This window comes from Crinia signifera, chromosome 6 (assembly GCF_055691185.1).
Source record: "Crinia signifera chromosome 6, ASM5569118v1, whole genome shotgun sequence".
NCBI classification, from domain to species: domain Eukaryota; kingdom Metazoa; phylum Chordata; class Amphibia; order Anura; family Myobatrachidae; genus Crinia; species Crinia signifera.
Window position 1 is genome coordinate 169,065,932 of NC_139222.1, and position 26,981 is coordinate 169,092,912.

Here is a 26,981-nt window from a genome sequence, read left to right on the forward strand (position 1 = left end):
AGGGGACGCGGTGCTACTTTTCAGTGTCCATGTCGACATGCGGGATGAAAATAAAGGGGGAAACCCCCATGTCGACCTTTTGACTGTCGACCTAACACATGTTGAGCTAATGATCATGTCAACCTAGCCCATGTCGACCTTCCTGCATGTCGACAAAGGCTGAGGCTAATGTCGACCTAACGACTGTCTACCAACTTGCTGGTGACCTAATGATCCACACCCTGGACAGGTGTGATACAAGTGTAACAGGCAACTTCTCCACTCTTGCCTGATTGTTACATCAACCCCTGAGTATTGTCATTGAACAATGAGGTAAAACATCCAGCTGTAAAGATGGATGACAAGTATTTTATCACGTGAATCCTAATAATGATCTGCGCATACTTTAGGCACTGCAGCTGATGCCTTATCCGTGCAATGAAGCAGCAGCACAAGACGACATATATATTAGGTTGTCAGCGATGAATGTAGCACATTACACTTCAAGTACAAGGCCACTGTGCCGGATATATGCGTTGCAGCCGTTGCCATGGAATCAGCCCGCTATCTACTCAAGGTTCAGTATCGATGGGCGGGAGGAGTGTGAGCGAGGTGGAGCTTTCACCACTCCAGCCCCTGGTTCAGACTCGGCCTGGCTGCTGTCACTTAGGATGACGCCCCGCTGTAGCTGGATGTGGCACCATGCTCGGTGCATGCTCCCCGGCAGGAGAGGCTCTGTCACCACCGGAAGATGTCTGGGTGAGACGATGCACAGGAAGGGGGAAGCCGGGCAGGCCGCGGTAGGAGGAGATGGGAGGCGCTGCTCTCTAGTCTGAGACTCTGTACAACTGGGAGCGGGGCATAAGAATGCATAAGTTGATCACTGTTTTTCAGAATGCTGTATATAAAAAGCTGTTGTGGCGCTACAAGTCTCATACTCTCAATGATGGGACTTGTAGTTCGACAGCAGCAGGAGAGCCACAGCTTACATAGAACGAATTTCCAGACTTAAGGAAGCAATATGTATTGTAAAAAAAGTTAAATACATTTTAATACTACAATATAGTTATTTAGCACTTTTTGTTTTGTTCAGAATGCTATTGTGTAGGGGGGGGGGGGGGGGGTTTAGGAGAAATGACATGCGATACATCGCAGGTTCTAAAAAGGGTACTTGTTTCTTAGCACGGCGCCCATCGAGTCCCATCACATACCTTAACTTAAGGTATGTGATGGGAGCCGACCAACCCGATTTCAGGCTTCTTTTTTTGAGGTTTCCCGAAAAATGTAAAATCGGGTCCATCGCATGCCATTATAATGGCATGCGATGCGACCGGCCCGATTTTACATTGTAAGCATTGTATGTAATGTTAAATTCCTATGTAAAATCAGATCCATTGTATGCCATTATAATGGCATACAATGCAACCAATGCGATGGACCCGATTTTACATAGGAACCAATGTTAAATGGCCCCCCATACCATTGTAAGCATTGTATGTAATGTTAAATTCCTATGTAAAATTGGGTCCATTGTATGCCATTATAATGGCATACAATGCAACCAATGCGATGGACCCGATTTTACATAGGAACCAATGTTGAATGGCCCCCCATACCCAATTTTTGATTGTATACCCACCCTGATGGGTAATTTCTATGTCAAATGCCTCCCCCCATTGTTAACGCCACCCCACGATGAACGCCAACCCGAAGTGTGGTGAGCGTCGGCGGTACGCGTACTCCGACCTTTTCATATCCCCACTATGCACGTTGGCGTGGAGTTTATTTTATATAGTGTGGCGAGGGCACGCATAATACCTGTGAAGTAATGCGCGTCCCCTCGTGGGGTTCGCTTCGCTCGCCACGCTTCGGGCTCGGTGGCTCGCTGCGCTCGCCACACTATATAAGATCAACTCCACGCCGACGTGGGCTCGCTGCGCTCGCCACGCTTCGGGTTCACGTTGCTCGTGGCGTTAACAATGGGGGACATAGAATGAAATATGGGGTCTAGTGGGCATTTAACATTGGGGCCAATATAAAATCGTGTCTCAGGGACCATTTAACATTGGTTCTAATGTAAAAAATCGGGTCGGTTGGGTCAATCGCATTGCATGCAATTTGGTTGCATGCGATGCGATTGGCCCAATTTTTGCAACCCGATTGCATACAATTAAAATCAGTGGCGCCGTGCTAGGAAACAAGTACCCTAAAAAGCACCTGCGATGTGTTGCTGATGGTCCGATTCTAATTTTATTTTATGTGCTGCACATAAGAGAGTTGACACGCAGAGTTGCAAAATTTGCAGCTTTGCGTGTCATTTTAACGCCGCCAGTACGAAGCGTTACAAGCCGTTTTCCCCGCAGGCTTGTGAATGGATGTTTAGCATAAATATCCATCCGCAGCCTTGCGTGCGGGGACATAATCATTATATGGTTACGACCATCAAATGATATAGCAGGCGCTTATGTCTGCAGGTGCCCTGTATGGGAAGTGGGTGGGCAGCTGACAACCACTGTCACCAGGCCATTTAAATGGTAACGCCCATGAAATGCTGGGTATTTCCATGGGTGCAGTCCGCCGCCCACACTGCTAGGTGTGGACAAGCAGTTTGTTGCGCCAACTCACACCAAGCGGCTGCACATGTGCATAAAACTTTATGTGAATGCACAGTTGCTCAACATCGCTCCACTGCGCAATCACAAAGGGGAGTATGCCAATTAGAATCAAACACCTCAGATTTGGCTCGTTTTCATCCAATCCATCGGATGAAAATAGGCCAAATCGGACCTGTGTAATCTTAAGCGTTAGTGAGTAAATTTTTTTTAAAAGCTAGGGGTTAAAAGGGGTTACATGGTAGAGAGTGTTACAAATTTTGGAAAATGTAATATTAGTAGAAAATGTGGTAAATTAATAGTGCCCCAAATTAACTATCATTAATAATGGTCATTACTGCGAACATTGTTAATGATATTGTCTAATGTTTAAGTACCTTAATACCTTCAATATGCAGTCTATAAATACCTAAACAAAAAAAAAATAGTTTAAAACAAGTGGGAGGGGTGTTACTCCAAGTTGAAGGAGTCTCAACTTAAAAGTGTACTATATGAACACAATATTGAGTATATGGGGGAATCTTGGACTACACACCCTAATTACACACAGTAGTGCTGTCATGCTTGGACTTTTAGTTCTTGCTTTACAGCAGGAATGGGGAACCTTTGGCCCTCCAGCTGTTGTTGAACTACACATCCCAGCATGCTTTGCAACAGTTTTAGCATGGTCAAAAAGCAAAACTGTAGCATAGCATGCTGGGATGTATAGTGCCAAAGGTTCACCATCCCTGCTTTACAGCAATGTTGTTGAAGTAATACCGAGTAGGGATGTGATTGTACCGGAATACTGAGGAATCTCTCCTGGTGGGATACGGTCAGAATCCCAGCAGTTGGGATCCTGTAAGTCAAAAGACCGATAGTGGGATTCCGATGGACAGAATCCCACCATTAAGTAGTGGGGTAAAGGGAAGTTGCAAGGATTGGACAGATTTAGGTTTAGGCTGTGGGAGAAGGAGGGTAGGGTTAGACTTCTGAAATTGTGTGAATTATGGATAAAATACTGCAATTCGTTGGGATTCTGTTGGTCTTCTGGTGGGATCACGACTGCAGAGATTTTGTACCCAACCTGTCCCAGTAATTACTTATTGATACTCTACAAAGCTCTCTATCCAGGAGTAATAGTTTAATATTCTTTGAGCGCTACTTCCAGATATTATCTACAGCACCCTAATATTGTAATTAATGTTTAACGTTTAATTATACCAAGGTACAGTGCGAAAACTGTCGTCCACATCCCACCCACCCAAAATCTGCATTGTTGGCAGTGGTCCAGCTGGATTTTACACAGCTCAACATCTGTTGAAGGTAAAGATTTCTGTTATCATCAAGTGCATTTCCAAATCCCTCACGTGCTAATGTTAGTAATAAAAGGCTGAAGACAAGGGAATGACTGGAAATAATAAAAAAAAAGTTATATTGCCTAATTAAGATCCTTCTGCTATTTGCTACAATGTATTAGAATCAATCCTGGTACTTGAAATAGGAAGTGCATCTAAAGTTATTTGCTGTAAATTAGCAAATACCTTGTTGATGCCATTTGGCAGATAGGTTCTTAACTCTGTAACCATGGAAACAAGCAGTAGATGCACTAAGTTGAAGTTGAATGGATTTGAAAATAATGTTCTCTGAAAGAGCGATTGGACTTTACAGCATACAGCCATATGTTATAAGATGCACTGCTTTCGTTCTGCACAAATTCCATAATGCTTCATAGTGAGTGTTATCTTTTCAATTACCCAGAACTGTATAAGCATAGCAGACAGATTGGCAATTTTGGCATCTAGGGGCCTATTTATCATGGCAAATTTCACAAAATGTTTGTATAATGTTCTTCAACAGCACTGTACTAATAGCCTATTGGAGGTGATTTCAAAGAGAGAGCCTGTGCTATACTATACTACCTACTGCTGCAGACCACGTTCCCCATTACCATCAGTGGGGACTATAACACCTATGTACCAAAAATGCTTTTTGGAGTTGGCCTCTTTGATAGGGGCACATTTAGGGATGTGTGCCCCTAGGCACAACAGTAAGCCCCCCCCCTGCCCAGTATAATTATGTTAATTTGATGATGGCAGATTTAATAGAGTAATGGGAAATAAGCTACTAATACATATTTACTATCTAGGACAGTTTAATTGGGCAGTATTTGCATGTCCTACCCATTTATACTCCATTCAGGTTGGCGTATGGTAAAGTATAGGTTTAATAACTTTTTGCATTTATTGGTACATTTCTGAATGACAGTACCAACACAAGCATCCAAGTGCTGCCCCTAGGCACATGCCTAATGGAAAATGCGCCCCTGAACTGGTTTCTGTCATTCTTTGAAGGCATAAACCTTTTTATGCCTATTAAGGTGTATGCCTACCTCCAGCTCCCAGGTCCAACATGGAGCTCATAGTGTCCTATTCCCTAAGGTGTCAAAAACTTTCACAAATGTGAAAGAATCCTCCATTGTGCTGAGGATGTTCCTTTCAGGGGCAGCCGTTATCACTACTTTTGTCCCTTACAGTTACGCTAACTCATAGTCGGGATATTTCATTAAAATGAAAATATCCATTGTGATACGGACTTAATTGCTTTAGTGCTGTGATTATTATTACACAGGTGAAACCCATATTCCAGCAAGCCACCCCATTTTGTATAGTGACTTTTACGCAGAATTAGTTTTGCTCTCATTGGGTAGTTAGTAGACTGTTGGCTTGACTCAGAGTTATGAACAAAACTAAATAGCAAGACCATATTATACGGCAGGTGCGGCAGATTTATAATGTTCAGTGAGATTAATTGTTGGCATAATGTTCTTCCTGTTCTACTATTGCTAAAATTGATGTAAGTTCTGTGTGGTGAATGAGGCAATAAACAAACCTACACAATCAGCTTTGTCCCCGTATGAATTCCTATTTTCTATCCATATTCTTGTAACGCCTACACAAAAAACATTCCTTATGTTGTAAATGTTTATCTGTGGTGCAGTTCTTAAGGGGTATATTTCTCAAGCTTTTTCCATATAATTATGTAGAAACTGAAGTTCCTGCATCATGTTGCGGTTTGTGGCTATGGGCCTACTTCAGCATTGGTCGCTATGTAGAGAATTCACATTCTGGCTAATTATCAAATAACTGCACGTATGCAGCCTTTAAATTGCTCATACACACATTGCAAATAAATATCTGTATAGCAATCGCAGTTTGACAAGAAGCCGGAAATTAGAGGTGGAAGCAAGGTGTTTTTGGGGTAGGTCTTTGATGTCAGCTATGACCACATCCAGCCTGTTGCGCAGATGGGGGGGGGGGGAATGATTTGATGTTTCGGTCTCTGCATATTAACACGCAAGTGCAGAGACCGAATGCAACATTAGTTTACACCAGTGGTTTCCCTCAAGATATCCAGGGCTGAGCACAGATGCTTAATTCAAAATGACTGTGGTACTGATTAATTCTCCTGAGCTCAAGTATAGAGATCCTTAAAACCTGGACCTTTGGGGTGCATTAAGCACCGCGTATGGGTACCACTGGTTTACACAGTCTTCAGATGGTGTAAACTGCTTTTAGCCAATGGCGGCATAGACGCTGGAAAGAGCTCTTATGAAGCTTCAAAATACCGTGCCTCCGTTAGTACAGGTTGAGTATCCCTTATCCAAAATGCTCGGGACCAGGAGAATTTTGGATAACAGATTAATCCGTATTTCGGAATATTTTAATATTTCAATGATGTATTCTGAAGTATCTTGCATTTACGCTGTATAAACACATGAAAAGCATACAGATATATTTTATTTGTTCAAAAAACAAGGTTTCAAAACATGAAACAAAATTTGATTTTGAATTTGAATGCCAAGCAATCATTTTCTTGTACATATATAGTACCAGTTACATATCATGTCCTCAGTAGTGCTGTTACAAATGTCCCCAGTGAGTTTTTAGCAAAACATTTTTTTTTAAATTCACTTTCTGGAATGTATGGTTTTCGGAATAATTCGGATAACAGATATTCGGATATGGGATACTCAACCTGTACATATGACCCTAACTATTTAAATAACAGTTCACTCAAAGGCAAATGTCTGTATGCTTATCAAACTTGTTTAACCAACATAATTAAGCTGGTTTAAGGTTTTGGTTTAGATGAAAAACATTTGCTTTCCATCTAAACAAGTGGATTTTTACAGTAAGGGCAAATACATTGTTATGTTAGTCAGTTTTATTAATAGGAAAAATGGATGGGAGTATACAAACTTCAGAGAAGGACACCCACCCCACCTGTACTGCTTTTCTCCTCCGTTATAATAATATATTAGGTAAATGTTGAATAAATGAACGTGTCTTGCCTATGTTAAGCCCCATACACACTAGACGTTATGTCATGAACGATAATGATATGACTATTGTGTATGCTCAATACCATTAATGATTTGCATTACCGCACATCAAGAAACAATTTCCTTTTCATGTCACATGCTTTTAATTGCTATATTCATCATGTGTTTCTTTCATAAATGAGCATTTTCTTCGTCGGTCTTCTGTACTGTATGTTGAAGCAAACTCAGGTTCCCCCTATGTTTTCTTATTTTAGCACCACACAAAGGCAGTGGTGGACATTTATGAGAAACTTCCGGTTCCTTTTGGTTTGGTTCGCTTTGGTGTGGCACCTGATCACCCTGAAGTAAAGGTAAGGGAAATGTAGATTGTGAATGAATAAAAGATGGTTGATTTTTCCCTCCCTCCCTCATGAACTTTTTTGACTAATTTAGTTCATTTCGGCCATTCTGAATGAAATTGGTCAAAATATCTTTCAGTGCCTTTGCAACAAATGATGATGCGCATACCCACCAGTTGTTCATCAAGGTTGTTCCTCAACTGTGCATGCAGCTCTATTTGGATATCTTTCAAGAGCCTAGAAACTGTAGCTAGATCTTTCGTCTTTCGTCAGTATGTTTCGTCAACATCTTTCGTCCAGGACACTGGGTTCAAGGGAAATGTCTTTCAATGAAATTGGTCAAAAAAATTGTACAGTGTGTATGCACCTTAAGTGGTCAATCCAATTAGTGGTGATGCTTTCACAGGTGCAATTCATCACGGCTGTGATGGAGATTCGCACAAAAGTGCTCGCTACCCCATAGGGCTCCGAACACTTTTGGGTGAAGTCCGGCTGATTTCAGCCCTCAAACAGTGCGAGTTCAGCAGGCTGTGTTAAATGCCTAATAGCGAAGTGCTTGCATTTCTTGGGTAGCCTGGAAATGTGAGACTAGCTGTGAAGGCAGAAGCAGGCCCCCATGTTTTGGGTCACAGTGGCTGCAAATGACGTCACAAAGCCGCTGCCCCCCTGTAAAATGCAACTGCAGTTTCAGGGCTCACGCATGCGTGCTGCAGAGTGTGCACTAAAATAGCAAATCTACAACCCAAGCTGAATTAGCCCCAGTATACAGGAAAGATTTCTATAGAACGTCACTAACACAACAATATATTAAAGCCTGCATTATTACTTTGAGTTCCAGCATCTCTGAGAGATGTGCAAAATATATGCTTAAACGGCCAGCGGCGCTAACATTTGTTTGAATAAAAAATGCTGTGTATAATATATATATATATATATATATATATATATATATATATATATATATATATATATATATATATATCTCCTATAAAAGATAAACATTGCAGGTCATTCATTGTGATAAATAAAAATGTTTGCTTGCCAATTTTCACATATGTTGTGACAAATTCACTTGGCATTCAAACGGTTAATATCCATATGGTGGATGTATCTAAAATACAGCTATTCTGGAAAGGGAAAAAGGCAGCACTATATCAGTACAAAAGAGTTTCCCCCCTCTAACAAAAACAGGTTTGTACACTTATGTATTTGAAAAAGATGGTACTGTCTATCACCTTGAGCTGTGCAAAGATCTGATTTGAGTCCTCTCAGGGGCTTGTATACCAGAGCAGTTGGATGCAATGACAAAGATATGAAAGGCTGTATGCAGGAGATAAGAAAGATGAGCCCTTGAACAGTATGTTTAGATAGCATAGCCTTGCAGATAAGAGACTTTTGCAAGGACTCACGTGCATGGGGACTGAGGTGTCCCACAACCTCCCATGACACATCTAAAAGGGTCACTTGCTGGAGATTGTGCCATTTTCTTCAAAAATCTCTGCTTCTTTAATTAGTTTAACATAATGTAGACCTATTAACGTCATATACTGGATTATTTATTATTTAAATTTCGTTTTGCAACCGCAGATAACCTGCATGCAGTTTTATCTTGCTATGTCCCCTTGCTCCCAGTCTTGACAATTGCGGTTGGCAGTCACAGAGGACTAATTGAGTTAGGAGTGAGCAGTAGTTTTTTCCGCAGAAACAAATGTGCTCAAATTCATTAACAAGCTGTAACTGCAGATGACAATTTTTGTAATTCACCTATTTACACTAACACCTTCAAAAGTGGTGAAAGGTTTTTAAAACAACTAGTTTTCAGAATATAATACAGAACATAATTGTCTCCTTACAATAAAAATCTTAAAATATTTTAACCACTTCGCTCCATTTCCCCCTCCTTACCCCTTACAGCATGGTAGAGAGCATGAGATATGTGTTAATGAGGGTCTGGTATGTGATGAATAGATGGAATTTGGTAGGATTTCAAAATAAAAGTCCACATATAATCTTTGTTTATGGGATAATATATAAGTAATCCTCACACATGACTTGCATGTAATGCTTGTTGGTAAATGCTGGAAGGATTTGTGGTGTTTTAAATATCCATGCAATTCAGTTAATTAGTTGTCTGTGGGGAAATATGTTTTCAGAGAAAGCCTGCTCCAAAGTCCTGTGATTAGAGGCTGAAATAGATACACCTGGTCAAAAAACATTTTCAATTCTACGTGTTCTGACACAACATAATAAGCAAATTGCCCCACAAAACTTATATTTCTTATATTATATCATACTTGCCTACCTGACCCTCTCCATGAGGGAGAAAATGCACCGTTCCTGGACTTGTATGATCACCTGTGATAGGCTACAGATGGAGTGTCCCTCTTCCTTGCAGGCGGTAGATTTGCCAGCCACTGGAAGGGGACGCGCACGCCTCCCCTTACTACAGAGCGTCCCCGATGCCCCCTAACCCTGCCCATCTCCCTGAAGCGGAGACGGGCAAGGTTCAAGTCCCCCACCAATAGGAAACTGGGATGCGCGTACGTCCCAGTCAGATGGAGCGCCGGATCGCAGGGGCGTTCTGGCGAGCCCCAGCGCTGAATGAAGGGTGCGCCATCTGTAGGTAATTGATTAGAAAGGTGTTTCACCACAGGCATTTTCTCCCTCATGGAGAGTCAGGTAGGCAAGTATGTATTCTATTTCAAAACTCGGAAACAGATAAAATTGTGAGAGATAAAGTACCAGCCAATCCGCTTCTGCTTAACATTTTACAGGCTGTGTTTAAAAAATTACAGGAGCTGGTTGGTTGAAACTTTATTTCTCACAATTTTATCTCACTCCAAGTTTAACACAACATGCTACTTTTATAAAGCATCCAAATTCAATATGCCCTCTTGCTGTTTACAAATAAACTATAAATATCAATATATAACGCATTTTCTAAAAGTACAGTATATAAATAAGCAAAAAAACAAATATGTTAAAATAGTGGTGTTTGCTGTTAGTACAGGTTGAAATTCAATTGTTATAAACGCACAATAAGTGATAAGAGAAGTCAGACGCCACTCTGCAATGCTGTTACTGGATTCTTCTGGAAACTTTCTATAGAAGTGATCGCTGATTTGTGAGTGGAATTGTTTTTAAACCTCAAGCTACCTATGAACTTTGAACAACAGAGTTTATCCAGTGACACAAACCAGATGTGTTTTAAGTTGTGTACACACAGTGTGATTGCCTTGCTATTCGGTACTGATTCGATTGAATCACACGGCAAGGCAAACGCATTCGTTTTGGACTATATAGTACAGATCTGTATTATATAGTCTTGTCTACATAGTCTACATATAATCTTTGTTTCTATTTCGATTCGATTTTGCTTAAACAAGCTAAATCGAATAGAAAAATAGACCACATTGAACCGTATGTACGGGGCATTAAGGAGTGTAGACACGATGTGATTGCTTTACTATTCCATCCTGATTCGATTGGGATCGAATCGCAAGGCAAACCCATTAGATTTAAGGTGGGTACACACGGTTAGATGTGCCTTAAGATACTATCCACGATCCGATCGGAATCAGATCGCAAGGCACATCCGATTTGCATACAAGTCTGACCTATATAGTGCAGATCTGCACTATATAGTCAAGGCAGACAAGACTTTCTGCCTTGCTATACTTGAACGCACATCGGGATCGCAAGGGTTAAAACCCTTGCGATCTGCATCCAATTCCGATCCGATGTTAACTATATCGTCAACATCGGAAGGCAAATAGTTCCATGTGTACACACTATTAGACTATATAGTACAGATCTGTACTATATAGTCTTGCCTGCACAGTATATTTTTCTATTCAATTTCAATGCCACAGGCCGTACATTGGGATCGAATGCATTCGATTTTGTTTATATAAGCAAAATCGAATAGAAAAATTTACCACATCGAATCATATGTACGTCTGTCCCCTCACCACCATCTTCTCGACTTGCAGCCATCTCTTCCTGTTCCAGAGTTCCACTGAGTGAATTTGGTTCTCTGGAGGGAACATTAGGTTATGATTTAATTAAACATTTTATTGTCCATTTTATAAAACAAATTGACGGTGAAAATTGTTTCCTGATACACCCATGCATGCCTCCCTATAACCGCAGGAATGTCCCGGTTTTCGAGGACATTTCCGTGGCGAGGGGGGGGGGGGGGGCTGTTGGGAGCCCCCCCTGTCGGCTGCTGAGCAGCAGTGAATAAACGCTGTGTGTGATTACCGCAGCCATGGGGCTGGGGGCATGGCTAGAGGCTCACAGAGCCTCTGGGTCATGCCCCCATAGCGTCAAAACGGGGTGTGGCCTCTCGGGGAGCCGTGAGTATAGGCCACGCCCCGAAATTTTCAGTGCAACCTACGGCGCACATCCATCTGTCTCTCCTCCGTATCCCTACAAGTTGGGAGGTATGCCCATGGTGATGATCAGATCAAAATTCTGATGTGAAGAACCTAAGTACACTCATTTAAAATCATCCTAACAATAGCGGATGGAAAGAAAACTTAATACCACCCCCACCCCTCCCCTTTCTTTTTTGTATACATTATTAAAGCTATGGGGCATACAGGTTGAGTATCCCGTATCCAAAATGCTCGGGACCAGGAGAATTTTGGATAACGGATTATTTCGGAATATTTTAATATTTCAATGATGTATTTTGAAGTATCTTGCATTTATGCTGTATAAACACATAATATACACACAAATATATTTTATTACCACATAAAATACACACAAATATATTTTAATTGTTCAAAAAACAAGGTTTCAAAACGTGAAACAAAATGTGTACTATCTCAGCACTGAATTTGAATGCCAAGCAATCATTGTCTTGCACATATATAGTGCCAGTTACATATCATGTCCCCAGTGATGCTGTTACAGATGTCCCCAGTGAGTTTTTAGCAAAAAAAAAAATTTTTTTCACTTTCTGGAATGTCCGTATTTCGAAATAATTCGGATAACGGATATTCGGATACGGGATACTCGACCTGTATTACCAAAGATATGCATTTCAGTGTTTAAAGTATTTTCAAATATAAATCTATAGCAGGTGGTTAGGAAAGTCTTATCGCCTCACTATGACCAAGCCAGCAGTTGGTTTAAGTCGGTGAACATCTTCCAGGGGGATGCAGTTTAAATCCCGACGCTGGAATCCCGACCGCCGAAATCCCGACACTTTCTCCCTCCGTGGGTGTCCACGACACCCCTGGAGGGAGAATAAATTAGCGTGCCGAGCGTAGCGAGGCACCGGGCCCGGGGGGGGGGGGGGGGGGGGGGCGATCGGGATTTTGAATGCCGGGATCCCGACCGCCAGGATTTCATACTGAATCCCTTCCAGGTCTCCTCCCAGAATCACATGAAATAATAAAAATTTTTTTTAATGTGCCAGTGAGTAAGGAGTACACCCGTGCACCTGCCGGGTGACCTGAAACATGGACTGTTGGCTGTCCTTAAGGACCGAGTTTGGGAACCACTGGTTTAAATGGACAGCATATTAGTAAAGCTGGTAATCTGAAGGCCGCCTTGGTCCTTTACACCTATATAATACATTTTGTTTTATTCACAACCTCTGTCCATAATAACAATAAGACTGAAGGTGTAATATGGATACGGGTTATACCCGATCATTGGCCCTGGCTCTGCCTAATGGGTTAGGCAGTTTTCGTTGGCAAATATAGGAATGTCAGCAAAATCTACATTTTTACAACATCATCTACAACTATTCATGGAATGTTAGAGCCGGGTATACACTGGAGGCATCAGGAGGACTGGCACAATGGGGCAGATGTATTAAGCCTTAACAAGAGATAAATGCAAGGGTGATAGAGAGATAAACGTCCAACCAATCAGCTCCTTACTGACTTTTTTTTTCAAACACAGCCTGTAACATGGCAGTTTATTTATTTATTTATTTATTTATTAATTAACAGTTTCTTATATAGCGCATACATATTACGCAGCGCTTTACAGAGAATATTTGAACATTCACATCAGTCCCTGCCCCAGAGGAGCTTGCAATCTATATTCCCTACCACATGTACATGCACACACAGACAGTCTAGGGTTAATTTTTGATGTGAGCCAATTAGCCTACCAGTATGTTTTTGGATTGTGGGTGGAAACCGGAGTACCCGGAGGAAACCCACGCAAAGTACAGGTAGACTATACAAACTCCGCACAGTTAGAGCCATGGTGGGGATCACTGCTGTGCACCATGCCAGTTACAGTAGTTAGCAGGTGATTGGCTGGACGTTTATCTCTCTTTATCACCCTTGCATTTATCTCTGGTTAAGGCTTAATACATCTGCCCCCATGACTCCTATCTTGTGTCAGGTGTGATGGGAGGGATAATTGTGATGGTGTCATAGAAGGGATAATTGTGATGGGGCTCACAAGAAGGATATGTGATAGAAAACTCATGCCAGGACAATCTACTGTCAATATTTAACTTTTTCTTTCTGAACTGTCTTATGTAGGACACACACCAGAACGATTAGGGCTCAATCTCATCAATCTGGATCCAATTCCGACCAATTGGATGTAGATTGGGCATGTTTAGATCCGAGGAGGGGGTTTTCTGTGGACGTAGGAGGATCCGAAAGAGAGCCTCTTCTGTTCACAGATCCTGGCGCTGATTTTAAGGAAAAGCAAAAGCTTAACCAAAATATCAAAGAAAAATATAATTATATATTAAAAATGTGTATATATACTAGATTAACAGCTGCCGCAAAGTGTAAGTGAGCGTGCTGGGTCTCACTCAAGGAATTCAAAAAAAGAGGAGGATGTTTTACACTTGCGCTGCTGAATCTATATTGTTTTGCCTATGAGCTTTGCTGAACAAAAGGACAACCGGAGACACTCAGTAATAATGTAACAAAATTTTATGCATATAAGAAGAATTAGTAAAAAAGTATATATTTTAAATTTACACAGATATATTGTTAAAATCAAGTACAGTTATGATAAAGCATGCTCAATAGATATATGGGGCAGAAAACGCTCTCCACTTAGGTCACAAATATGTGTTTTAGATGCTTAATATCAAGGAGCAGAGATTATACAAGAATTGCAGCCAGTCTTGTTAGTAGCAGAAATAAGCTGTTAGATGGTGAGGGGAGGGTTGCGGGAAACACAAGCCAATGCCGATGGATAGAGGCAGATAGAATATGCACAGAGGACAAGTAGCGTAGCACCTTTTAGCGTATGTAGCGCAGATGGAATAGTTCAGGAGACGCACTTTTGTCCTGGATAATATGCTCACCCTCCTTGAGATGGATAACCGGAGGGGCCGGGGAGCACGATGGTGAATGCTGCTCAACCCGGTGCACGTGGTGATGCTGTGTCTGTAGCTCTGACGGGGAACCCGGAAGTGTCGAGGGCTCAACCCGGAGTGAAGGCTTAGTGACGTCCGCCGGAGAGGGGGGCTCCGATAGGCTGCCGGCTGGAGTGGGAAGCCGTAGGCAGTGTTGAACGGTGGGAGATGTAGTAGGCTGGCTGTAGTTGGGCTCAATTGGTAGCGTGAGCCGGCTCCAAGATGGCGAGACTGTGATCTCAATAAGTGGGAGGTTTCTGCAGAGTAGCGGAAGTAGGCGTCAACGCGTTTCGTACCCTTGGAAACGGGAACTTTCTCAAGACAATGTCCATACATCCACCTCTATGGTATTTATCGTGTCCACATAATTGGTGTTCAATTAGCATGATTTAGTAATAAAAACAGTTGTAAGTGTCCGGTGTCAAGGAAATATAATTTCATTTCAAATAATCTATATTAGGTAATCCCAGATAAAGCATAAACAATCTAATGAGAATACAAATTCATTTATTCAATTTATTGGTAAAAGTAGTATCTAATTAGATTCAATTATGCAATCAATGGTTCAGAGAACAAAGCTATAAATTTTAAGCTACAGATTTCATTTAAAGAAAAAAAAAGGGGGGGAGGGGGAAATCAGAGACAATCATATAGATACAGATGACGGAGAGACAGATTTGTATATGAACATACAGAAAAATAGGGATCCAGTAAAAATAAATAAAAATAATAATAATAAAAATGGATTTAGTGTTCAGATGCATTAGTAGTTTGATATTCCAGTTGGGCAATCAAAATTAGAATCTAATTATATGAATTCATAAATCTTAGTTGGTAATATTAAAAAATATATATACATCAAATATATGGAAAAAACATATACAGGTTGAGTATCCCGTATCCGAGTATCCGTTATCCGAATTATTCCGAAAACCATACATGCCAGAAAGTGAAAAAAAAATATTTATTTTGCTAAAAACTCACTGGGGACATTTGTAACAGCACTACTGGGGACATGATATGTAACTGCCACTATATATGTGCAAAAAAATGATTGCTTGGCATTCAAATTCAATATCTGAGATAGTACACACATTTTGTTTCATGTTTTGAAACCTTGTTTTTTGAACAAATAAAATATATTTGTGTGTATTTTATGTGGTAATAAAATATATTTGTGTGTATTTTATGTGTTTATACAGCATACATGCAAGATACTTCAAAATACATAATTGAAATATTAAAATATTCCGAAATACGGAATAATCCGTTATCCAAAATTCTCCTGGTCCCGAGCATTTTGGATACGGGATACTCAACCTGTATATACAAATATATACAAATAAATTTTTTTTTTTATATGCGTAACCTTCGCATACACATCTGTATATATATATTTTAAGTCAGGCAAAAAAACATATATATATCCACAAAAAGCACATATACACTGTTTAAGAAAAAAATACATAAATAGATATACTATACTTAAAGAAAGGATATGAGAGGAATTTAACAAATCACTGTATAAAGGGAATATATGGCTCATAAGGGAGCTCTAAATATGGATGTTAAAGGTTTATATGAGTGCAAACACTCCTCCAGTAGGGCAAACTGATGTGGAATATGGAAAGCAGCGTCTGCAGACCCCAGACATCATAGTATAACTAAGTGCCTGGGGTAGACCCCGATCTCCATAGCCCACTCAGTAGCCCACTGGGTTCTGCCTATTATAACCAGGAGTCTACGCAATAATCAAATAGAGGGAATAAAAGGAGAAAAAATATATGGGGGGGGGGGGGGGGGGGGTTAATCCATACATGTGAGATCTAAAGCTTCATTTAGGCCTAAGGGGTTTAAAGTTTCAAGTTTGAAGATCCATGAGGATTCCGCTATACATAGTCTTCTAAAGCGATCACCGCCTCTTTTGGTGTTCGCAATGTGTTCGATCCCCATGACTTTAAGGTCACTGGGGTCCGCATTATGATGGTGTAAAAAATTACGTGGAATGCTGTGATTTAAAGTTTTTCTCAATATATTAGTATGATGTTCCCTGAATCTGGTTTTCAGGCTCCGGGTAGTCCTGCCGACATATTGAAGTCGGCACGGACATTCAAGGACATAGACACAGTATTCTGTGTCACAATTTATAAAAGACCATGGGGACCAGATTTGCACCAAGCTTTGCAAACCTCTATATGGGCCGCCTCGAGGAAGAACTTATATGGGGCGGCCCATATAGAGAGAATCTGGTCCTCTATGGCCGTTTCATCGATGATCTCTTTATTATTTGGAAAGGGGGGCACGATTTGGCACTTGAATTTGTTAATTTTCTTAATTCGAATGATTTCAATCTCACTTTTACTCACCACTTCAGTTTCACATCGGTAACCTTCCTGGATATTGCCTTCTCAATACACAATCAAATACTTATTTCTAACAATTATATTAAACCTGTTGGCACTAATAATTATCTACATTTTGAGAGTGGCCACCACAGACCGTGGGTCTCCAACATCCCTAAAAATCAACTACTAAGGATTAGAAGGAACTGTACACTTGACAGTGACTTAAAATTACAATCCGAATCCATGCTTGGTCACTTTAGAAGGAGAGGGTACCCTGAAACCCTTCTACAGGAAGCCGCCCAATTAGCTGAATCAACAACTAGAAGCAGTCTACTCAAATCTAAAACAAAAAACAATTTAGTTTTGAACTCTAATTCAAATCCCCCCTTATTCATTTCTAAGTTCAATAACAAATCCATAGCTATTAAAAAGACCATCTTGAAGAATTCCGAGATCTTAAAATATGACAAAATTCTCCCAACTGCCTGTAGTAAACCGAGAGTGTTTTTTAAAAAAAGTAAGAACATCAAAGATATCGTCTGTCCAAGTCTTTTACCCTCCCTTCCTACCATCCCCCAACAATCCTGGCTTCCTGACAAACCAAAAGGAAATTACCGATGTAATAAGAACGTTTGCCTTACATGTAAACACGTGTAATAAAATGAGCAAACTAACATCATTTACAAACAAGAAGACATTTGATATAAAATCTTTTATAAATTGTGACACAGAATACTGTGTCTATGTCCTTGAATGTCCGTGCCGACTTCAATATGTCGGCAGGACTACCCGGAGCCTGAAAACCAGATTCAGGGAACATCGTACTAATATATTGAGAAAAACTTTAAATCACAGCATTCCACGTCATTTTTTACACCATCATAATGCGGACCCCAGTGACCTTAAAGTCATGGGGATCGAACACATTGCGAACACCAAAAGAGGCGGTGATCGCTTTAGAAGACTATGTATAGCGGAATCCTCATGGATCTTCAAACTTGAAACTTTAAACCCCTTAGGCCTAAATGAAGCTTTAGATCTCACATGTATGGATTAATTAACCCCCCCCCCCCCATATATTTTTTCTCCTTTTATTCCCTCTATTTGATTATTGCGTAGACTCCTGGTTATAATAGGCAGAACCCAGTGGGCTACTGAGTGGGCTATGGAGATCGGGGTCTACCCCAGGCACTTAGTTATACTATGATGTCTGGGGTCTGCAGACGCTGCTTTCCATATTCCACATCAGTTTGCCCTACTGGAGGAGTGTTTGCACTCATATAAACCTTTAACATCCATATTTAGAGCTCCCTTATGAGCCATATATTCCCTTTATACAGTGATTTGTTAAATTCCTCTCATATCCTTTCTTTAAGTATAGTATATCTATTTATGTATTTTTTTCTTAAACAGTGTATATGTGCTTTTTGTGGATATATATATGTTTTTTTGCCTGACTTAAAATATATATACAGATGTGTATGCGAAGGTTACGCATATAAAAAAAAATTTTTTTGTATATATATATGTTTTTTCCATATATTTGATGTATATATATTTTTTAATATTACCAACTAAGATTTATGAATTCATATAATTGGATTCTAATTTCGATTGCCCAACTGGAATATCAAACTACTAATGCATCTGAACACTAAATCCATTTTTATTATTATTATTTTTATTTATTTTTACTGGATCCCTATTTTTCTGTATGTTCATATACAAATCTGTCTCTCCGTCATCTGTATCTATATGATTGTCTCTGATTTCCCCCTCCCCCCCTTTTTTTTTCTTTAAATGAAATCTGTAGCTTAAAATTTATAGCTTTGTTCTCTGAACCATTGATTGCATAATTGAATCTAATTAGATACTACTTTTACCAATAAATTGAATAAATGAATTTGTATTCTCATTAGATTGTTTATGCTTTATCTGGGATTACCTAATATAGATTATTTGAAATGAAATTATATTTCCTTGACACCGGACACTTACAACTGTTTTTATTACTAAATCATGCTAATTGAACACCAATTATGTGGACACGATAAATACCATAGAGGTGGATGTATGGACATTGTCTTGAGAAAGTTCCCGTTTCCAAGGGTACGAAACGCGTTGACGCCTACTTCCGCTACTCTGCAGAAACCTCCCACTTATTGAGATCACAGTCTCGCCATCTTGGAGCCGGCTCACGCTACTAATTGAGCCCAACTACAGCCAGCCTACTACATCTCCAACCGTTCAACACTGCCTACGGCTTCCCACTCCAGCCAGCAGCCTATCGGAGCCCCCCTCTCTGGCGGACGTCACTAAGCCTTCACTCCGGGTTGAGCCCTCGACACTTCCGGGTTCCCCGTCAGAGCTACAGACACAGCATCACCACGTGCACCGGGTTGAGCAGCATTCACCATCGTGCTCCCCGGCCCCTCCGGTTATCCATCTCAAGGAGGGTGAGCATATTATCCAGGACAAAAGTGCGTCTCCTGAACTATTCCATCTGCACTACATACGCTAAAAGGTGCTACGCTACTTGTCCTCTGTGCATATTCTATATTCTATCTGCCTCTATCCATCGGCATTGGCTTGTGTTTCCCGCAACCCTCCCCTCACCATCTAACAGCTTATTTCTGCTACTAACAAGACTGGCTGCAATTCTTGTATAATCTCTGCTCCTTGATATTAAGCATCTAAAACACATATTTGTGACCTAAGTGGAAAGCGTTTTCTGCCCCATATATCTATTGAGCATGCTTTATCATAACTGTACTTGATTTTAACAATATATCTGTGTAAATTTAAAATATATACTTTTTTACTAATTCTTCTTATATGCATAAAATTTTGTTACATTATTACTGAGTGTCTCCGGTTGTCCTTTTGTTCAGCAAAGCTCATAGGCAAAACAATATAGATTCAGCAGCGCAAGTGTAAAACATCCTCCTCATGTTTAGATCCGATTCCAATCCAATGCGCGTCCCCGCTGTCGTTTGTCGTTTTACACAGCCTACCTGCTGCAGGTAGGATCTGTAAAATATCCATTCAACTGGATACAGACTCAGATCGGATTGGGATTGGATCAGATGCAGATTGTTAGCAAATCGTGTGCTCCAACAAACTGTGTGACCATCACACAATCTACTAACAATCAGGATCCTTCTGGTGTGTACCAGGCATTAGATCAGCATCTTTTTAACCAATGTCTAAATGCTGCAAAATAGAGTTTTAACACTTCCGATAACAATGGAAAATAATGAAACAATAAAAAAAAAAAAAAAACAGAAAGCCGTTAAGATATGTTTTCTAGGTATAGAAGTACTTGTGGGTTTTCTACAGCGCTAATTTTTATTGGTTATAGAGTGAATCTGATGTTACCACAGTCTTGTATATAAACCTCCTTTTTTAGCTCCAAAAAATCCAAACATATAGGGGGAAATTTACTAAAGGAAAGTTGTAAAAAATAGGTGTATTTGTATCCAGAAATACACTTATTTTTGACATTTACTATTTCTGGATACAAATACACCTATTTTTTTACAAATTTCCTTTAGTAAATTTCCCCCATAATCACTGCATAAATCACGGACGTCTCTCTTTTTTAAAAGAATATCTCCAAGATTTTATTCACACAAAAAAAATACTTCTGATCACGACTCCAATAAAAACTAGAGATGTGCGGCGGCCAATTTTTCGGGTTTTGGATCTGGATCTCCCTTCGTGTTTTGGATCTGGATTGGTTTTGGCAAAACCACCCTTGTGGGTTTTGGTTTTGGATCTGGATTTTTATGAAAAAATGATAAAAATGGCTAAAATAACAGAATTTGGGCCTGTTTTTGCCCCTAAAGTATTATTAACCTCAATAACATTAGTTTCCACTCATTTCTAGTCAATTTTGATCACTTCACAGCTTACAAAATTGTTTTCATTTACTGTAGTTGGGCCAAAAGGGTATACCGAGGTAGCTGGATGAGTAAGCTAAGCGACAGCAGTCGGCATCACATACATGTGGACCTTACACTTCCAACCTGGCAGAGCGGCACTGCAGGGGCAGACAGGGTGGCAGTTTAATAAACTATCCCAAAAAAAGAGAAATGCTCCAAACAGCAAATACAAAGAGGTATCGGCCTTGTCATGACTGGTGGTAGCAGCTTCAGCACTCCCACTATTTCCTCCTCCATCATCCTCCAAAAATGTGTTTTTATTTTATTTATTACTTTTATTTATTTTTCTTACTTTACACTGGACACAGCCTGTCACACTGGACACAGCCCCTTGGACACTGGACACAGCCCCTGGACACTGCCCCTGGACACAGCCCCTGGACAATGGACACAGCCTCTGGACACAGCTCCTGTACACTGGACACAGCCGTCACACTGGACACAGCCTCTGGACAATGGACACAGCCGTCACACTGGACACAGCCTCTGGACACTGCCCCTGGACACAGCTCCTGTACACTGGACAATGGATATATGTCACGCTGGACACTGGATATATGCCGTCACACAATGGTTAGATGTCACACTGGACACAGGATATATGTTGTCACACTGGACACAGGATATATGTCGTCACACTGGACACTGGATATATGTCGTCACACTGGACACAGGATATATGTCGTCACACTGGACACAGGATATATGTCGTCACACTGGACACAGGATATATGTCGTCACACTGGACACAGGATGTATGTCGTCACAGTGGACACAGGATATATGTCGTCACACTGGACAATGGATATATGTCGTCACACTGGACACAGGATATATGTCGTCACACTGGACACAGGATATGTCGTCAGTCGTCACACAGGACAGGACACAGGATATATGTCGTGAGTGACTCGTGACACTGGACAATGGATAAGATATAGGCCGTCACACTGGACACAGCCCCTTGTATTAATGCTGCCCCTGTACACAGTGTACTACTCAGCAGCACTGCAGCCCCTGCGTGTGAGCACTGCAGCACTGAGTTAGTTAGTTAAATCACAAAAAAAAACACAGGGTTCAGGGCTAAATAAATCACAACACAGGGCTTAGGGCTAAATAAATCACAACAGGGCACGGGCCACAGGACAGCCCCTGGACAGTGGACACTGCAGCCCCTGCGTGTGAGCACTGCAGCACCTAGTTAGTTAAATCACACTACAGGGCTCAGGCCTATAAACAGTCACTGACTCTCAAGTCTACAACACAGGGCAGTGAGGGCAGGTCACGGAGCACAGCACAGCACGGAGCACAGCACAGGGCAGTGAGGGCAGGTCACGGAGCACAGCACAGCACGGAGCACATGGCACGGAGCACAGCACAGGGCAGTGAGGGCACAGGTCAGGTCACGGAGCACATGGCACAGAGCACAGCACGGAGCACACGGAGCTTCCCAACCACCCTCTTCCCTCTCCAAGATTGGAGTGAAGATGGCGGGGCGCGCGTGCGTCTTTTATAAGATCCCGCTCCCGCGAGAATCCGACAGCGCGATGATGACGTTCGGCCTCGTTATTGGTCCGGAATTCAGGCGGGAACTCCCGAGCCGGCTCGGATCTGGCCCGGATCCCCGATATTCGGATGTCGGATCTCGGGAATCCGGACCCGCTCATCTCTAATAAAAACACACAAAATAAGTAAAAAGAGATTCTTTTGAAAAAGAGAGACTTCCGTGATTTATGCCGTGATTAGATGTTTGGATTTTTTGGAGCTAAAAAGGAGGTTTATATACAAGACTGTGGTAACACCGGATTCACTCTATAACCGATAAAAATTAGCGCTGTAGAAAACCCACAAGAACTTTGTACACTTCCTTATTCTTTCAGTCTACAGTTGGACTATTTCTCTTTGTGGGTATACAGCAGCAAGATTTAAAAGTGTACTAGCGCTCCAGGGTGTTTGTAAATTTTTGTCACATTTTATGTTTTCTACATATTACTTATGATTTTTCTTTTTTTTTCATACAGAATGTTATTAACACTTTTACACAGACCGCCCTCTCTGAACGCTGCAGTTTTATAGGAAATGTGACAGTTGGGAGAGATGTAACCATAGAGGAATTGCAGAGGGCATACAATGCTGTAGTGCTGGTGAGTGTCGGGAGGAATGAAAACTGGTAGCCTAGCACTCGCTTCCGAGCTTTAAGAGCTGTTTTGTACCAACATATCGCTGACCTCATTTAGCGTGTACCCATGATTGCGCGCTCTGGTTGGTTGCTGGTCGTCTGTGCTGCACATAAAGCCTACGAATATTGCTAGTGATTTTTTTATTTTATTTTTGCCTTTCGCACAGTATGTAGAAGGAGCAAAACTACAAAAGATATTTCAGACTGATGGATAGGCATAAAGGCTGTTCTTGTGCAAGCATTGCCAACCTGTGGCTCTCCAGCTGTTGTGAAACTACAAGTCCCAGCATGCCTTGCCACCTTTTTGCTATTAGAGAATGCTAAAGCAAAGCATGTTGGTGTGTGTAGTTTCACAACAGCTGCAGAGCCACAGGTTGGCCAGGCCTGTTCTAGTGTGTAAAGGAGCAAGATTGAAGTGTGTATGCGCTTAATATTGTTTGTACTGATCGTTCCAATGTGTTCCCAGCCTAAAGTTTTTCTCCCTCTCACAGAGCTATGGAGCGGAAGATAAGCGGGAGCTGGGGATACCTGGAGAAGAGCTGCCAGGGGTGTATTCAGCAAGGGACTTTGTGGGCTGGTACAATGGACTTCCAGACAATAGACATGTGAGCATCAAATTTTTTTAAAGAAAATTCCAATTGCTGTTCGATATTTTATCTACAAGCTTACGGGCATATTCAGTTGAACAAGGAGATTTTGGTGCTTGTTTCCTAGCACGGCGCCTATCGCATACCGTACTTAGGCCAGTATTCAATGCCTCAGATTCGCCGTTTTTTTTTCAGTGAATCTGGCAATTCGCTGGGTTTACGGCGAATTTTCTGTTAGAAAAAACAATTCTCCCTATTCAATGGAGGCAATTCGCCACAAATGAACAGCGAATGTCTGCCGATTCGCCGTAAATTATTCTCCACAATTCGCCTGTGATTTTCAATGGGTTTTTTAGTGGAATTCGCCGACAGTGTATTCAATGCTCAAATGGAGAACTGCTTTCTCCATTGATTTTCGCCATGATTCTCCGTTTAGCATTCGTCATCTTTTTTAGGTGAACTGTAATGTGATCTTTTAAATTAAAGCGTGTTTAATTTTTTTTTGGTGTTAAAAAATCAGAATATTTTTCCTATGAAGGGGCATGCTATTTTTATTCATATACTTGCAGCACATGAATATATTTTTAATATATATATATATATATATATATATATATATATATTTTTTTTTTTAAACAATATTTTTTTTTTTTTTTTTTTACACATTCGCCAGCAGGGGGCCGGGAGCCGGAGCCGCTCATTAATATTCATATATTCACTGCACACTGATCCCGATGATCGGGACCAGTGAGTGCAGCGGCTCCGACCCCAGCAGCACCCTGCAAGCCCTTCTGCTGGGGGTGAGGGGAGGGGGGGAGGGAGGGAGGGAGGGAGGTGAGGGGACGGGAGGGGGGAGAGATATGCGGGGGACAAGCTGACAGGGACGGCTCCAGCAGTAGCAGACCTCTGACTTCGGCAGCCACAGCACGGTGATGTCAGCGCTGGGACTGCTTGAGCCGGAGGCTCTGCTGCTGCTAGACCTGTCCCCAGGCTGTGCGGAGGCTCCCGCCTGCATCAGCGCGCTCCCCCGCCACGACACCAGTCCCTCCCATCCCCCTGCAGACTCCAGACAGGCATGGAGCATCTGCACAGGGGGATTCGTCACTCTTGCCACTATTCGCCGTCAGGGGCAGCAAGCCCCTGACGCATTGAATAGTCAGGGCTGGCGGCGAATTGAAGGGGAGAGAAAAATCATGGCGAGCGCACTGCGAATCAAAAACAGGATTCGCTGCCATGCGCTCGCCATTGCATTGAATACTCCCCATAGTGGTGTGCGATGCGATACGATATTCATGCTAAATTAACAGGAGTGCTTGTACAATGTAATATTGCATAGCATTGCATGACAGCAAATGGCATGCAATGCGATTTTTAATTGTACAAGCACCCTGATGGGTGCTTACAATGTTAAATGCACCCCCAGTGTCAACGCCACTCCCACTATCAACGCCAACCAGAAGCGTGGCGAGTGCAGCGGTACGCGACCTCCGACCTTTTCATACCCCCATTATCCACATCGGCGTGGAGTTGGTCTTATATAGTGTGGCGAGCCACCGAGCCTGAATCGTGGCGAGCGGATGCGAAATACGAGCCCGAATCGTGGCGAGCGAACGCGCAATACATGTAAAGTAATCCGTGTCCGCTCACCACGCTTCGGGCTCAGTGGCTCGCTGCGCTCGCCACACTATCTAAAATCAACTCCACACCGATGTGGATAGTGGGGGTATTAAAAGGTCCGAGGACGCGTACTGCCGCCCCTCGCGAGCTCACTGCGCTCGCCACGCTTCGGGTTGCCGTTGATAGTGGGGGTGGCGCTGCCAATGGGTATGCATTTGCACCTATCAGGGTGCTTGTACAATAAAAAATCGGATTGCATCGCATGCCGCTATATCGCATGCGATGCGATTGTATAAGATGTAATACAATCAAAATCGGGGGCGGCGTGCTAGGAAACAAGTACCGAGATTTTTGCCAATCTGCACAAAACTTCTGAACGTACTTAGTGAGATGTGAGAATTGTAGCCACAGTCATTTTTAGGAACGAATGTATCTTTTTTTTTCAGCTTCAAAGCAGGTGCTTAGGGGTTTATTCTAGTTCATTCTTTCTGACAAAATCCTTCTTAGATGGACAAAACCATGTGCACTGCAGGGGGGCAGATGTAACATGTGCAGACAGAATTAGATTTGGGTTAGTTATTTTTTTTCTGTGCAGGGAAAATACTGACTGCATGATTTTACACTTCAATATAGATCTCACTTTGAAGAAAAACCCCACCCAAATCTAATTCTCTCTGCACAAGTTACATCTGCCCCACCCGCAGTGCACATGGTTTTGTCCATCTAAGAAGGATTTTGTCAGAAAGAATGGACTAGAATAACCCCCTTAGTTTGCAAAAAACAGTATTTTAAGGTAGAAATGACTAAGTAAATGACTAAGTAAGCAACATGTTATTATCAGGGAGTTGTTCTGCAAAGTGCAGAATGATAAATTAAAAGATGTGCCTCAGATATTTGGGGTATTGCATTGATAGGACGTTTTTTTTTTTTTTTTTTACATTTTATGCCCCCAAATTTTGTAGTTATTTAAAAAAACTTTTTTTTTTACTCTCAAACACAAAGGAAAACAGATAAAAAATATGCAGTAAAACTTTCTTTAAATGATTTTTACCAAACAACAAATGATCATTAAAAAAAAAAAAAAATCTTTAGAATGCTAATAACTCATATATTTAAATATGAATTTAAAAATTCTAACGTGACACAAATGCATACCAATTGCCAATAAGAACAAAAGAAAAGTGGATTTATACTTTCATGCAATGCCGCTACAAATATCTCGTTCAGGAGAAGATGCTGCAATAATGGACACTAACCACAGACTTTCCAATAGCCTTAATTTTACTGTTAGTTATAACGTTTTAATGTTGCTTATATAAGTTCTGTATGGTCTTATGGAATGGTGTCCACTCTCTCACTTTCCTCTCAATGACCCATTCGCACCCCATTTATCCTTCCACCCCCCGGGTGTCCCACCCATCCCAACTGCTCTCCCCTCTTTGCTCCACGTGAAATACATCTCTCTCATTCTTCACTTCGCAACCGAGATCAGCACCCCCCCATCCCGTCTCCTGACTGTTCTCCCCGATGCTACTTATACATTCCCAACTCCTGTCCGCCCGACGCCATGCCCCCCCTCACGGACACAGCCTAGACGGCATTGTCCCTCTAAACCCTGAGTCTTCCCCAACTCTTGAGGGAGCTCGACCTCCCCGCTTTCCCATTTCCTTTCTCCGTCACTCCCACCTCCCCTCCATCTTCC

At 41.6% G+C, this 26,981-nt stretch overlaps 1 protein-coding gene across 3 annotated transcripts in view; it reads left to right on the forward strand.

The window, feature by feature from the left end:
- Nucleotides 1-433: 433 nt before the first annotated feature.
- The window catches only part of FDXR (ferredoxin reductase), a 34,795-nt gene continuing 8,247 nt past the window's right edge, over nucleotides 434-26,981 (forward strand). The window contains exons 1-5 of one of the 3 annotated variants that reach the window (XM_083148057.1): nucleotides 434-738; nucleotides 3,805-3,896; nucleotides 7,170-7,265; nucleotides 22,918-23,040; nucleotides 23,567-23,680. In XM_083148057.1, coding sequence (XP_083004183.1) covers nucleotides 462-738; nucleotides 3,805-3,896; nucleotides 7,170-7,265; nucleotides 22,918-23,040; nucleotides 23,567-23,680 — 702 coding nt within the window. In that variant the 5' untranslated portion in view covers nucleotides 434-461. Of the gene's footprint in view, nucleotides 739-3,798; nucleotides 3,897-7,169; nucleotides 7,266-22,917; nucleotides 23,041-23,566; nucleotides 23,681-26,981 lie in introns of all 3 variants that reach the window. The other 2 variants (XM_083148056.1, XM_083148058.1) reach the window with 2 other exon arrangements.